Genomic DNA, 15,091 nt, shown 5'->3' with positions numbered 1-15,091 from the left:
TTCTTCCAACATAATGAAAGTAAGCATGACCTCATCTACCTCCCCACCATCATAACGGTACATGTCCTCTCAGATCTCAATGCAACTGCTTATAAAAAGGCAGACAGTTTCTCAACCCAGTTGGGTTTCCAGTGGGCACTCAGAGAATAATCACTTTCTCTGAGAGCAAACTCCAACCCCCCTGGGCTCAGAAGCTCCTGTCCTGCGATCCCTCCCGTGGTTGCTTCCACAGATCACGGAAGGGGAGCGGAGGGGCCCAGGGCACATCGGTGCCCAACGGCCCCATCATGCCTGGAGCCAGCCCTGGGCCAGGGCACATCGGTGACCAAGGGCCCCGTCATGCATGGGGCCGGCCCTGGGCCAGGGCACATCAGTGACCAAGGGCTCCGTCATGCCTGGGGCCAGCCCTGACTCCCAGATAAGTATCTCTTGGATGCTTTCATTCTGAGGACTGCTGCCACAGAAGACAAGAAGCCACTTGGTGAGTAGCACTTGATTCGGTATCCCAGTCTCCTTGGTTTGTTGCCTTTGGGACAGTGCCTACCCATTTAACATAGGGGATTTCTGCTCTTTTCAGGTCCACACTCTGTGTTATGTAGATGAGGCCAAGTATGACCGCATAGACAAGAGGGACAGTGGATTGATGCTCTTGATGACTGAAGACATGTCACAAGGTGCAGAACTGGAGCTGTCAAATAGGTAGACAAGAGGGACAGTGGACTGATGATCTTGACAGCTAGATTCTCTGTCTTTTGTAGGTCCGTTCCCTGCTGAAAGACCAGTGAAGATCTTAGGTTGAGAAGAGGAATGGGGAAGGAGGATCTTGGCTTTTAGGGCTGCAGTCTTGATCACATCAGATTATGTTCTGCACCTTGTGACACATATCATCATTCAAAATATGTCACAAGGTGCACAAGAACCACAGGAATCTCACTGAAGAGGTGAGATATTATAGGATGCCATAGATTCACTGTCCCTCTTGTCTACCTATTTGGCAGCTGTGATCTCTTCCCATTGGAAGGCCAGGCCCATGTTGAAGAAGACCCTAGAATGAGAACAGAGAAAGAGGACTCTGGCTCTTGGACCCCAGTGTGATAATGAATGTGCTATTTGGCCTTAGACCTCAGTGTGGACCCTAAATATGTCCCAAGGTGCAGAAGATCCACACACAAGGCAGGAAATTGATGAGGTAAGACATTTTTCCTGTTGTTGGAATAGTTGGAGATGTCATAGTTACACAGACCCTTTTGGCTACTTATCTGACAACTCTGCTCTTTGCAGGTCCATTGAACAGACATATTTATATTTATTATTTCAATTTATATACCGCCCTTAGCAGAATAGCTCTCAGGGCGGTGAACAAACAAGATAAAATACAATATATCATAGTAAAAAATCACAAAAACATGTACAAACAAACAACAGAAAGCACAACAAAAACGAAATACAACACAAATTAAGAAGGATACATGTTAAAAGTAGAAAGATTAAGAAAATTAAAAGATTAAAATGCCTGGGAGCATAAAAAGGTCTTTACCTGGTGCCGGAAAGATAGAAGTGTAGGTGTATGTTGAAGAGGACCTTAGAAGGGATCCAAGCAGCCAATAGATGGAACAGCTGGTGAGTGGCACCTAGTGTTATATTCCCATAGTTCATTTTGCCTACCCCTCTGAAGATTCCAGTTCTTTTCAGGCCCATGATCCCCTGTTCTTTTCAGGCCCATGAAATGCAGAAGAGAACACATGGAAGCAGAGGAAGAGGAAGGAGGGTTATATGCAGAGCTTGGAAAAGTTACTTTTTTGAACTATAACTCCCATCAGCCCCAGCAGCTGGCTGGGGCTGATGGGAGTTGTAGTCCAAAAAAGTAACTTTTCCAAGCTCTGGTTATATGTGATAAACGGATTGAATATATGTCACAAGGTGCAGCCAAGAATAAGAAAGGACTAACTGACAAGGTAAGCTATTGTGTCATAGTTAGCTGAGATCAAGTATCCATCTCTCTTGTTTACTCATTCAATATAATGGATCTCTCTCTCTCTTTAGGTCTGTGTGCTAGAAAATGGCCTGGCAAATGATAGAATGGAGACGAAGGACCCCAACAGTGGACATTCATCATCACTCTACCTCCCTTTCACTGCTGTCATCCTCTGTTGTCACAAGCACTGGGATGCAACAATAGGCCCACTGATGTGAAGTATTTAGCTCAAGTTGTGTCTGAACCCAGACACAGACTGGCTATTTCAATGAGGCCTCAGGTAGACCTGACAAAGGTGAGATCCTTTTCTGTTTGGTCTTTTCCAGGGCTACCTGAAGAAATGCCCCACTCACCACTTAACCTGGCCGTGCAGGCATTGCTGGTTGCCTGAATTGGAGCCGAGAAGGAATTTTTCCCTGTTGAACCTGAACAGGTTTTTTGCCTTCTCTGCACTGCCTTCCTCCTCAGCTATTGAGCTTCTTAGCTTGTAGCTCAGGAGGAGTTAACGAGTGGGAGCCATACACAGTACACTTCAGAACAGCCCCAAACAATAAAGTTATTCAGTTCTCAGAATTTACACATATATTGCTTGTCTTGTCTTTCTTGGTTGTGTTGTCTTGTCTTACTTCTTTGGTCTCTGTGCATAGGATTCTAGACTTAATCCAAATCAAAGCCCAGTGAAATGTATGGAACAGCTGCAGAATAAATTATATGTCATATAACATAATTATATGTCTCACTTGAACAGAGTGTTAGAAAGAATCTTTACACAATGGGATGTATCCAATGTTGGTTCTACTCAGAGTACAACAACTGGAATGATTGGACATGACTGATTTAGGTTAATTTCAATAGGTCTCCCCTTAGAGCAGCCTTTCCCAACCAGTGTGCCTCCAGATGTTTTTGGACCACAACTCCTGTCAGCCTCAGCCACCATTTCCAATGGCTGAGGCTGATGGGAGTTGTGGTCCAACAACATCTGGAGGCACGCCAGTTGGGAAAGGTTGCCTTAGAGGGATGGGGAGAAATTTGATTATGCTTGCATTTGAATGAGAAACTACCTAATTCACAGTGTTTGAACTAATATGTGAACTGAAACACAGCTAGCCTTCAAAATGTGCACTTCTCTGAACTTTGTGATGCAGAAAACTGAATTTCCCACCACCACACTAGAACCAAAATCCTAAAGATTCCCTCCCACATTGTCCTCGCTCTATAAAAACCTGTGTGAAAACATCACTGACTGCTTTTCTTTTAAACCATGAATTTCTGACTCATAAAATGTGCAGTATCATATGTCTCCAGAGGGCTGTTTATGTTGCTTTAACCCTGCTTTGGGTGTTGCATGTTCTGCACTGAATGGATTGTTTAGTAAGCTCTCTTTCCTTCTTAGCAGCCGGGCTCTATTTTCCTCACCACCCTTCTGTTCCTTTCTCATCCTCTCTCGAAACTGAGGCAGTACAGCTTTAAAGAAACATCTGGCAACTGCAGGCTGCCCCACATCTGGGCAGCATTAGCTGAGTCTGGGACCTGTGTAAGAACAAGTGACTGGTTTTTAGAAAGTTAAAGAGAAGGTCTCCTGTATGGGGGATTAAGAGAAAGAGGAACGACCACCACACAGATCTACAGGCAAACAGGTAAGAGAGAATTTGCTTTGGCCAGTACTTGGCTTCTTCATCTGCAGTGAATGAGAGAGATTAATTAGGAGGTGATGGGAAAAAATTATTTATTTCCTTTTGTTTAAGGAAATTATTAGCCACTCTTCTGCGGAGGCTCTCTGACCGACTTACATAATCAAAGCAGTTCAGCTGTAGCCGTAAATGCACTTTCCTGGGATCAAGTCCCAGTGAGTTAGGACTTGCATCTGAGTGGGCAGCGTGCATACGGTTGTGATAATGCAAAGCATTATCTATGAGTGCACATCAGTACAACACAAAGGGAAACCGGCTACTTGTTGTCAGTAGGTGGGGGGGGGATATAGGGTTGTCTTGCCACTTTAGCAAGCTGCAAGGGATGACTGGTCCATCTATTTATTTACTTACTAGAACAACTTGTACCCTATTTTTTTTCTCTGAACCAGTTTCACAAAAAAAGCCTGCAGAAAATGGTAAAAATAGAAGAAAATGCATTCTGGAGAGAAAAAAAACTGAATTTTCAAATTCTATAGCCTGCCGGGGATGGGGGTGGGGAAAGAATTTGGATGATAACCCTACACAGAGGAGAGCCAGAGCTGAAGACAGTTGTTCCGGCAAGTATTATCATTAATAATATTTTGCATTCAGGTGTCTCATATATGTTATTTCATATAAAAACAGAAATAAAAAGACATTAAAATCAGATATAAAAACTACAATCAACTAAAATTAAATAGATTTTTGGATAAGTATTTTAAAAGGAAGGATGAGCAGAACGAGGCCACTGACCTATCTTAACTACCTTCCCAATAAAAAACTAAAATCCTGGATAAATAAGAATGTTTTTGCCTGGTGCCTAAAAACAGACAATGATGGAGTCTGGCATGCTTCCTTGGGGAGAGCATTCCTCAAGCACAGAGGGTGGTGTGTGTGTGTGTCAAGAGTAACCCTCAACATGTTGTGGAACTACGACTTCCATCATCGCTTTCCATTGGCCATGTTAGCTGGGGCTAATGGGAGTTGTAGTCCACAGCACTATGTTGGCTACCCTTGTCTTGCTCAGAACTTAACTTCAGTGGAAGCATAGTAGGGTGGGGGACAGGGATCTTGGTGATTTGAGCACAGGAGACCAAATCCCTGCTTATCTTACACATTGTCTCTTTGTACAGGTAGACCTGTCTTACCTTAACTTACAAATTTGCTAGCAGAATAGTTATTCCACCTTGAGATAGGATGGGAGGGGGCATACACATTGTGGAACTTTTTAGTAAGGAGAGCCATTCTGCTTCATTGGGCAGGGAGCTGAGTTTGAGACATGTCTACATAGGAGTAGTCTTGGCCAACTACTATCTCTCAGCCTCAGCTCCCTACCTTTAAAATAGGAATGCTATTCCACCTACCCCAAAGGGTTGTTGGTGATGCAAACTGGATTGTAAAGCATTTTACACCTCATAAGTGAAATGCAATAGATAAATAACACATTTCCCATTTTAGCTTGTTGTATATATGATTTCTGTCATTAACAGGGGTGGGGGTAATGAGGATAATTGTGGAAGGACTGTAGCAAAGGAAGAGAGGACATACCTAGCATAAAAAAGGTTCCAGGTTTAATATGTGAAGTGGTGCACATTCAGGCAAAAAATCCCAGCTTCACATATACACTGATGGAATATGAGCTGGTACGTGGCAGTGACTTAACCAGAAAGTGATCCTGGGGTCGTGGTGGGCAGCTCCATGAAAATATCAACCGAGCACTCAGCTGCTGTGAAAAGGGCAGATCCCAGGGATCATTAGAACAGGGAGCTTTAAAAACCTGCCGCTATGATTACATCTTTATATCAATCTATGGTGTGAACCCACTTTGGAATACCCTGTACTGGTCCCTGCACCTTAAAAAAAAAAAGATATTGCAGAGGTGGAAAAGGTTCAGAAAACAGCAACCAAAATGATCAAGGGAGTGGAACAACGAGGAAAGGTTGCAACATTTAGAAAAAAGGTGAATAAAGAGGAACATGATAAAGGCCCATAAAAGTATATGTGATAGGAAGGAAGTGGGTAGGGAGAGGTTGTTCTCCCTCCCTCATAAACTGGTGTCCTCCAAAGAAGCTGAAAGATGGGAGATTCAGGACAGAGAAAAGGAAATATTTCACCGCACATACAGTAGGGCCCCACTCAAACGGCGGGTTATGTTCCTGACCCCCGCCTAAAAGCAAAACCGGCTGAAAAGTAGAACTCCGTCAATAAAATGGCGACTGACACCCGAAAAACGCCGTAAAAGCGGAACAAGCGCCATATGAGTGGGGCCTTCCTCTAATTGAAAACCGCTGTATTAGCAGAACGCCAAAAAGTGGGGCCCTACTGTACTTAACTATGGAATTTGCTGCATAAGATGTAATGATGGCCTCTACCTTGGATGCCTGGGAGAATAACAAACCTTTTCACCTGGCATCAAAAAGATGACAGTGTCAGGTGAGCTTCCCTGGAGACAGCATTCCATAACTGGGAGACTACCACAGTCATGATGGAAGGAGGTGCTACTAGTTGTGAAGGCCATTTATTACTTCCAATATCAGAGGCAGCATGCTCTGAATTCCAGTTGTTGGGGATTACAAGAGAGAAGAGTGCTATACCACTCAGGTCCTGTCTGCGGGCTTTCTGTAGACCGGGGTAGCCAACAAGGTGCCCTGCAGATGTTGGTATACTCCAATTCCTCACCAGCCAACGTGGCAAGCGGCCAGAGGATATGAGAGTTGTTGTCCAGCCACATCTGGAAAGCACTATGTTGGCTATCCCTGCCATAGAGATCTGGTTGATCACTGTGTGAATAGAAGACTGGACCAGATTGGCCTTTGATCTGATCCAGCAAGGTTTTATTATGTTGTTAATTCCTGGCCCCTCTAGTCAAAAGGCTCTCTCCAGTAGAAATACCGCAGAAAGCTTCCCCGAAACCTCAGAGAGCCATCGCCAGCCAGAATGCTTAACTGTGTGGGCTGGGTTGACCACTGATCTGACTCTGTATAAGGGAACTTCATTTATAACCAGACGTGCCTCTTTCATACAGCCTCATCCCCAAAGTGTTGCATCAAATAGCAAAGCCTCCTGAGAAGATTTAAAGTGACAACAAATGTGTAACTGAAGCCACTCTTTTTTAAAAAAACTAAGAGAGATATTTATTAGAAAATAAGAAAGGTGGAGGAGACACAAAGGATATCTAGCCTGACTCCCCCCCCCCCCGCTTCCAGGCAAGATCCACAAGAATGGGGAAGCTGTGACCCTCAGATGTTGCTGCACTTCAGGTCTCATCTCTGACCCTTGGCCATGCTGGCTGGGTCTGAGAGAACAGGAAACCAATGGCATCTGAAGGGCCACAAGTTCCCCAGCTCTCTCCTTCCAGATCCACCTGTCCAATCTGGACTGCAGCATACCCCAGGCATAGAAAAGTCCCTCCAGCCCAACAGGCTACAGCATACTCTGGGATCCTGAGGACCACCTATTGAGTGCACGTTTATTCTTTTGTCTTGTTTAATTCAAAACAGGCATCAAGGAGGAGGAGCCAGCTGAACTCTCTGGATGGTTTTGATTTGTTGTTTCCACTGGACTCTCTAACTTGTTTTGAATTTTTTTTTTCATTTTGTTTATCCCCATTTATCAGGAAGTTCAGCAGTGAGCCTGCTTCTGTGTATTTGTCAAGCTATTCCTTACTCATCGTTTATTTGCCAAGATTTCCGGCTTACCAGCCCACTGCACATTCACCCTTTCTTTTCCCTCTCCTTTCTTTCCTTCTGTTTACATTCTATTGTTGTTGTTATATTGTTATTGTCTTCCATATGCTGCTTTGGGCACTGCTTGCTGTGGAAAGGCGGCATATAAATAAACTCAACCAATCACCCAAACCAATATATATCTAGGCAATGTACAAAATATATCTCTCTGGCTTCTGGAAGTCACTGGCCCAAATCCATAGTAAATCTTAAAGTTAGCATCTGTTTTGTTAACAGACAGAGCACTTCCGGACTGTCGCTATTATGGGGTGGGATTCAACCACATACCGGCAAATTCAGATCTCACCATTATCGTGGATTGGGAGTCTCACAATAAACCCACTTGCCCAAAGTATTAGACTTTTTGTGATAAGGAAAATGATGGAGAAATGCACCAGGAAGGGTAGCATAGTGCTTGCTTTGACACATCATCTAACCTCCCCTAACAAATCAGGATGAATGCTCATTAAATAGTCAGTGTCGTCAGCGTTGCAAACAAATAAAGAAAATGGTCATCAAGCAGGTCAACTGGAAGTGACTACAGTCTCTCGTCTAGCATTGTCCGTGCTGTTTATTGAGAAGCGATAAGCAAATTGAATGAATCTTATAAAGTCATAACGCAAAGCCTAAAGAAGCAATACACCCAACTTGCAAGCAACACACATGCATCTCTCTTTCACTCTCTCCTTCTGCAGTTGAAAGCCTCTTTGACTGGCACAGCCTTTTTTTATTAACTGGTACAGTGGCTGTTATGGGCCTCTCTTCCAAGGACCTTTTCCCCCTCTTGTGCCTCCTGCCTGTTCCTCCCCATTAACTGACAGACACTTTTGGCTTACACATAATATGTGCAAACAGCCGGTTGGAAGAGACTGGTGAAACACCACCAGTGTTCTCTAATTCCTGTGTCAGTACCTGTGGGGCTTTAATGCCTTCTGGTGCAATCGGACACAGCAGTGAGATCCAGTGGAGTGCAGCAGTGGTTAGAGCAGCGTTGCCTAACCTGTAGGTGCCCTCTAGGTGTTGCTGGACTCCAACTCCCATCAGTCCCAGGCAGCCTGGTCAATGGTCAGGGGTAATGGGATTTGTAGTCCATGCAACTTCTGAAGGGTCACAGGTTCCCCATGCTTGGGCTAAAGTGTCTGGGGAGACGCAAGTTCAAATCCCTGCTCAGCCACTAAGCTTGCTCACTAAGCTTGGGCTGGGCACAAGCTCTCAACCTAACCTCCCTTCACAGGGTTGTTGTGAGCATAAAATGGGATGACCCTCATGTGTGACGCCTTGAACCTCTTGTGCATAAGTATGCATGTATATGTGTGCTTTTCTTTAGAATACTTTCTTCCCACTGTTCATCTCAGAATGGGTTACACATCAATCAAAATGCAGGCAACCAAAGAAGCAGAGAGAATGGATGAAAGACACCTAATATCAATCATATCCATCATAAAAACATCTTATGGAGCTAGCACAATTTCTTACAGCAGGGATAGCTGACATGGGTCCCTCCAGATGTTATTGCAGCCTTCCCCAACCAGTGTGCCTCCAGATGTTGTTGGACCACAACTCCCATCAGCCTCAGCCAGCATTGCCAATGGCTGAGGCTGATGGGAGTTGTGGTCCAACAACATCTGGAGGCACACCGGTTGAGAACGGCTGTTTTATTGCATTACAACTCCCATCTTTTCTGGCCACATTGGCTGCCTGGGAATGATGGGAATTGAAGTCCACCAGAGGGCACCATGTTGGCAACCCTGCCTTACAGCAACAGAAACTAAAGCTAGAAACTCAGAAAAGCTGAGGCAAACAAGGAGGCCATAGCCCGCCACTCAAAGGTCAGCAGAGTTGGCACCAGGTGGACTTCCTATAGGGCGGCATTCCATAACACGGGTGGGGAACCTCAGACATGTGGGCCAAGGGGGATGACCAGGAAGGCGATTTTTTTTAAAAAACCAGGCCCACCCACCAATCAGTTGATTCCCTCCAAAGGGGGCTGGCAACAGTTAGTGGGCAGGGTTTGATTTTGCACTGGCTGCTTGTGCCTGTTCCCCTCACAAAGCTACAGTTCCCAGTGTGGTTTAACAATCAATCCCTCATCCCAGGGATCTCTGGGTACGGTAGCCCTGTGAGAGGAATAAGGGCTTCCTAAGAACTCCCTGCACCTTTAACAAACATTGTTCCCAGGATTCTTTGGGGGAAGCATGACTTTTTTAAGTGGTATAATACTGCTTTAAATATAAGGTGCCGGTGTGGCCAATGTGGTAGCATTGGGGAAGCATCACAAAACAACTAATAAAGCAGAATAAATCCATTTCTAATGCGCTGTTATTGTGTCAAAGGCATGTTGTCGAATCCACCAGCAAAGAAACACCAGCCTGCAGTGCCCATAGTCCAAGAAAGGCAACAGAGCTGCACTGCGCATCTGCGCAAATGGTGCTCGGGCAATTGATGCTCCCCTGCCTTCCAAGCAGGTGATCAGCACTGTGCCATCCAGCTTTTTGCTGGGGAAATTTTCACATGCAACCTGCTGTAGCTGTGCTAGGATTTCTGGATTGAGTCCCCCTACATTCTCTTTTTGAATGCCCATCAAACAGAAGTTCTGAAAACCAAAAGTCAAAAATTAAAACTTCCTACTCACATGTGGGAAACGTGGTCTCCCCTGAGTGAGACACTGGAGGGGAATGTCTGTACACCCTAGGGGAGAGATAGGGCTGGCTTGATTGATGGCCTTTTGGATTTTTTGCTGCAGGGTTAAATGGCATGCCTAACATAGCTCCAGGGTGACCCAATTTGTGCTTTGTAATGTTGCTATCTGATATTGTTTTGACTCATTTCTTGGACCTTTACTGTATATTTCATTTGTATTTTTTGTTGTTCTTTGTTAATGCTTTGTTATTGTGAGCTGCTTTCAGCTCAGGTTGTTGGGAAAGCGGCAGACAAATATTAAATCATACATGCTGAAGTTTCAAGCAAAACTTTGATTGTCACATCCTCCTCGCTACTGAAAACTGGCAGAGATGCTAACTCAAATGTACAGGGCCGTATCCAGTGCTACTCCTACCCAGAGAAGACCCATTGAAATTAATGGCCAAGATTAACTTAATCTAGTAATGTCAGTGGGTCTACTCTGAGTAAAAGTTAGATTCACCCCACAATTTAAAATGTATAGGGAGCTAGGGACTAAATGCGTACATCTGTTTGTGCTCAAGCATTGGGAGCAGGGAGTGAGGTTGCCACTGCTTTCTGTTGTTGACCTCCTACCTCTTATTCTTGGTCCCACAGCTGGAATTCTCGGCCACACCGTGCAGCTGGAATCTCCCTTTCCATGCAAAGATGCATCAAGAAGCATCCTTCCTCCTCCTGCTTCTCTGGGCCGAAGTGGTGTCCTCCACATGGTACGAAGGTAAGCACTGACAAGCCAGTCCCAATGCGGGATGGGATTAGAATGAATAACCATAAGAAGAAGAGTGGGGAAGCTTTTTCAGTTCAAGGGCTGCATTTCCTCATAGGCAGCATTCCAGGGGCTACATGCCCTTAGGCAAGGGCCCTTAGGCAGCAGTAGGCAACCAGCAGAGGTGCCCTCCCAGCAACATAGCCTCGTTTGCTGGGATGGGGTGAGCTCGGGTGAGCTCCAGGCTGGCAGGGCTGTACACACCTTCACGAGGCAGCTGCCACCAAACCAGGATGCCCCCAGCCTTGTCACCGCCCCATCCAGCCCTCCCCAAGGAGCATAGCACTGCTGCCACCGCAAGGGTGCCACTGCCACGTTGTGCCACTATTGGTAACAGGGCTCAAAAAGACCCCTGTCCCAAAGCCTTGGAGGTCCAGCTGCCACTTGGAGGGGACAATAGTGAATTGGATGGAGAGCTATAGCCGAGTCACGCCGAGTCTGGCTCATCTTGTTATACATGCATTGCAATTAGCTGTGGTCTCCCTTTTTGGCTCTTGAGCTGCCATCCAAGCAAGACAACAGAATGTCTGCTCTGTACACAGTAGGGTAGCTCTGTAGTAGAATCCAAGGGGAGAAGCAACCAGCATGCCCGCATCCTACAGATCCTGAGCTGCACTACAGCGCTACTAAAGTAAGGAGCCATTGTGGAGCTAAGCCTGGTGCCTGTTTTCCTGGGTGTGAGGGCAGGCCGACAGAAAAGAACCTTTGGGGTTAGGACTATCCCCAGATATAAGTAAATATAACTCGCCTCCCCCTCGCAGCTGCAAGAGCAGAAGCTAAATTTTTCCACATGTCCCGTCTCTGGCTGACGGGGAGACCACTTGGCAAGTGATGGTTTGTCTGGAGCAGTTACAGACAGTAAGCAGTGCTGGGGGCGGGGAGGTGCCACCGCCGGTGGGGGGGGGGAGTAAGCCTCTTTCCTTCCTCAGTTGAGCTTCTGAGTTTCTTTGATTCCTTGGCTCTAGTGTCCTGTTAAAATCCCATCCATTGCCCGCTCACTGCCAGGCAAGCAAATACTTTCGAGACACCAATCGTTTAAATCAGCGTCAGGGAAACCTTGCAACAGATGTGCTTGGCCAGATGTGTCTGAGGCTTAAAAGGCCCTGACTATATAGGTATGGCCCTTTTTTCGTAGGGAGCTCTAGGGACTTGAATAGCAGCTGGACAGAAACAAATGACAACAGGCTATGATTTTCCCATCCTCCCTTAAATAATTCATCCTCATCATCTGAAGAGCCTTGCTGGATCAGGCCAAAAGCCCATCTAGCCCAGCGTCCGCCATCCTGTTCTCACAGTGGCCAGCCAGATCCCTGTGGGAAGTCCACAAAAAGGACCTGAGTGCAACAGAGCTCTCCTGATTCCCAGAAACTGATATATGGAGGCATATTGTCTCCAACAGCGGTAGTACATAGCCATTCTTGCTAGTAGCTTAGCCGCTGAGAGCCTTATCAGACAGTGAGACTGTCAAATTCTCTTTTAAAATTTATCAGGGGCAGGAGGGGTGTGAGCAACAGGTTTTGAATAGACTAATCTTGCTAAGGTTGCAATCCAGTACATGTCTACTCCATTGGGTTCAATGGGACTTACTCCCAAATCAGTACATATTGGATTGCGCCCTAATTCATCAACGCAGCCTTCATCAAGCAAGTGCCCTCCAGAGGTTTGGGACTACAACTCCCATCAGCCCTAGTCAGCATGCTGCAGGGCACCTGATTAGCGAAGGCTGAACAACAGGCATGGGCCTAGACTGAAGACGTGCCAGCTGAGGGCCCACAGGATTCAGAGGAACCCCCAGAATATGTCATCAGCATGAAATATTATGCTGACTGAACACCCCAGCAAAGATCCTGTTGCTGTCTATGAGTGTCTGTGGCTGTCCTTGTGTGTTCTGGATCCTCCCATTGGCTGCTAGTCAAAAGAGCCTTGCCCTTCCAGAGCAGGACTTGAACCCGTTCCACAGGAGGGCTAAGCGTGCTCTGTGCAGACAAACCTCCCTAGGGAGCTACATAGCTCTGATTTATAGGTCTTCTCCTGCCTCCTCTTTTCGTGTGTCTTGTGGTCTTAAAATAGTTTTTCTAAGAAGGCCAAGTGGATTCAAACCCTTGCCTAGAGGGATGCCTAGGGACTGGTATCATTACTGGGGTCAAAGCTAGCTGAGGCCAGTGAGGTGGATTAATTTTTTTCATTATTATTTCTTATGACAATTTATATACCGCCAAATGCCAATAGTGTCTAAGCAGCATACAAAAAACGCAATACAATGAAAATAAAAATCAGTTAAAATTTTGAAATCAGAATTCTAAATGCCTGCGTTTTGTTTTTTTTTAAAAGGCTTCAGTAGGTGATAGAAGTTTAACAGGGAGGTAGCCTGCCTGCCCTCAACTGGAAGGGAGTTCTATAAAATTGCACCCACAATACTGAAGATGCAGCTCCTGTTGGATCCAAGCCATGGGGGGTATCATAAGCAGCAACTCCCCTGAAGACCTCATGGCATGGATAGTCCATCCTATTCCAGTGACTGTTATTTGTCTTAACTGTTTTTAATACTGAAATTTAAATTGTTGTAACCCACCCTCCTGGGACCTGCTGCTGAAGAGTTGGTATTAAATTATTATTTACTATTATTATTAAGTGGGGGTTGCCGTGGCATTATCTTACATGTTGTGTGTGGACAGGGGTGATGCAGAGGTATGTGCTGGGATTGGCTCTCCATCATGGCAAATTCTCTGGGCACCATGTGCACATCATTGCCAGCTTTGACCTTGATTGGTGGGCACTGGTGGAGTTTCCAGGGATGTTTTGGGAATGTCTGCCATTTTCCTGCCATTTTTTGTATTTTTCTGGTTGTGAACCCCCACACTGGGTATGGCAGCATAGTGGTTGCGTCTCTGCAGTTCTAGTGTAATGTGAATATTAGAATCACTCTTGCCCATTTTGCTGCCCTACTACATTGATCCTGGGTTTGGTTTGGACAAGGCTGGCCTAGCTGTGGGCCTCTGACTATGAGCTGCGTGGGTGGATGAGACAGTTTTGATTTCTGCATTTCCATCTTCCAGAGGGAGCATTATGTTGGCTGCATTCATGATCCCTGGAGCTGCAACCACTGTGGGCTAAGGAGGCTGACTCGGCCATTTCCCTCTAGGAGATGGTTAGACACAGACATCAAACTTTCCCTTGAGGCTGGTGGTGTGGGAATGTGATGCTGGAGATGGACAATAATTTTTGAGTGGGAATGTGGTAGCCTAAAGGATATCATTGTACATGGTGTGTACACACTGTCCATGGGTACGCTGCTCTGATCCCTGTGGTGAATGTATCATATAGACTAGTGTTCCTGTTTTCTTTCTCTCTCTCTCTGCAACACAGTGGGAAGCATCCTAGCCAGAGAGAGGCCCAGTCTAGAAAAGGGATTCATCATTTCATCAAAATCAAAAAGCCATATTAGGGTCAAGCAGAATGTCACGAAATAAGCAAGCTTTCAGGTTCTCCAGAACTCTTAATCAGGTCAGATATTAAGCAAACTTGGTGGCAGTGTGGTGTGGGGGAGATGTAAAAGATTCCTGAAATGTACCGCTTCTAGGGTGGTAACAACGGCATTGCCAATTAAAGAGGATACAGATTTGCATTTGCTCATTTATATATATGGATGCAATCTTAGAAATGCAGCACATCTCAACACATTGGGTCCACATTCACACTGTACATTTATTCCACTTTAAACAATTGTGGTTTCCCCCCAAGAATCCTGGGAAATGTAATTTGTGAAGGGTGCTCAGAGGGCTTATCCACACGGGAGCCTAATGTCATACTAAAAACACTGCTTTTACAATTGTAATATATTTTTAAGGTCCACACTTCTTGCTCAATAGTAGCTTCCAGTGCACTGTTTTCCATTCGCACAAGTAGGCGTTTCTCTGGGAAGGATTAGTGTCATTGTTTCCTTGTGTCCCCACCCTCTAATTTTACATGTTTACTCCCTCTGGTTGCTCAGTTACTGTGCATGTGCAAAAATTCTTCACCTGCGCAGTATTTCCAATATCTCCTGCCCCCAACCACTTCTGGAAGTTTGGCAGTTGAAAAGTGGGGTCATCTGCCCCTTTTCTCCGCAGTCCCTTCCCCCCCCCGAAGTAAATGTTTCCCCTTGCCTTGAAAAAGCAATTTACAATCCATACAAGTATTCAAGCCTCAAGGCTGAAGGGGAGAGCACCTCGGCCTGCAATTGACAAGAAAAAATGACACTGACTAGACCCCACTCCTCTTCTCCCATTATCATTCC

The 15,091-nt window shown here is 45.6% G+C and overlaps 1 protein-coding gene across 2 annotated transcripts in view; it reads left to right on the top strand.

Moving 5' to 3' along the window:
* The first annotated feature begins 3,405 nt into the window (after positions 1–3,405).
* SRPX2 (sushi repeat containing protein X-linked 2) overlaps positions 3,406–15,091 on the top strand; it is a 38,151-nt gene continuing 26,465 nt past the window's right edge. For both annotated transcript variants that reach the window (XM_061598357.1, XM_061598356.1), the window contains exons 1-2: positions 3,406–3,612; positions 10,647–10,767. In XM_061598357.1, the coding sequence (XP_061454341.1) occupies positions 10,698–10,767 (70 nt within the window). In that variant the 5' untranslated portion in view covers positions 3,406–3,612; positions 10,647–10,697. The remainder of the gene's footprint in view (positions 3,613–10,646; positions 10,768–15,091) is intronic.

This window comes from Rhineura floridana, chromosome 16, assembly GCF_030035675.1.
Source record: "Rhineura floridana isolate rRhiFlo1 chromosome 16, rRhiFlo1.hap2, whole genome shotgun sequence".
In the NCBI taxonomy this organism is placed as follows: domain Eukaryota; kingdom Metazoa; phylum Chordata; class Lepidosauria; order Squamata; family Rhineuridae; genus Rhineura; species Rhineura floridana.
Note: the sequence above shows the minus strand (reverse complement) of the source record. Positions and strands in the feature narration are given on the sequence as shown.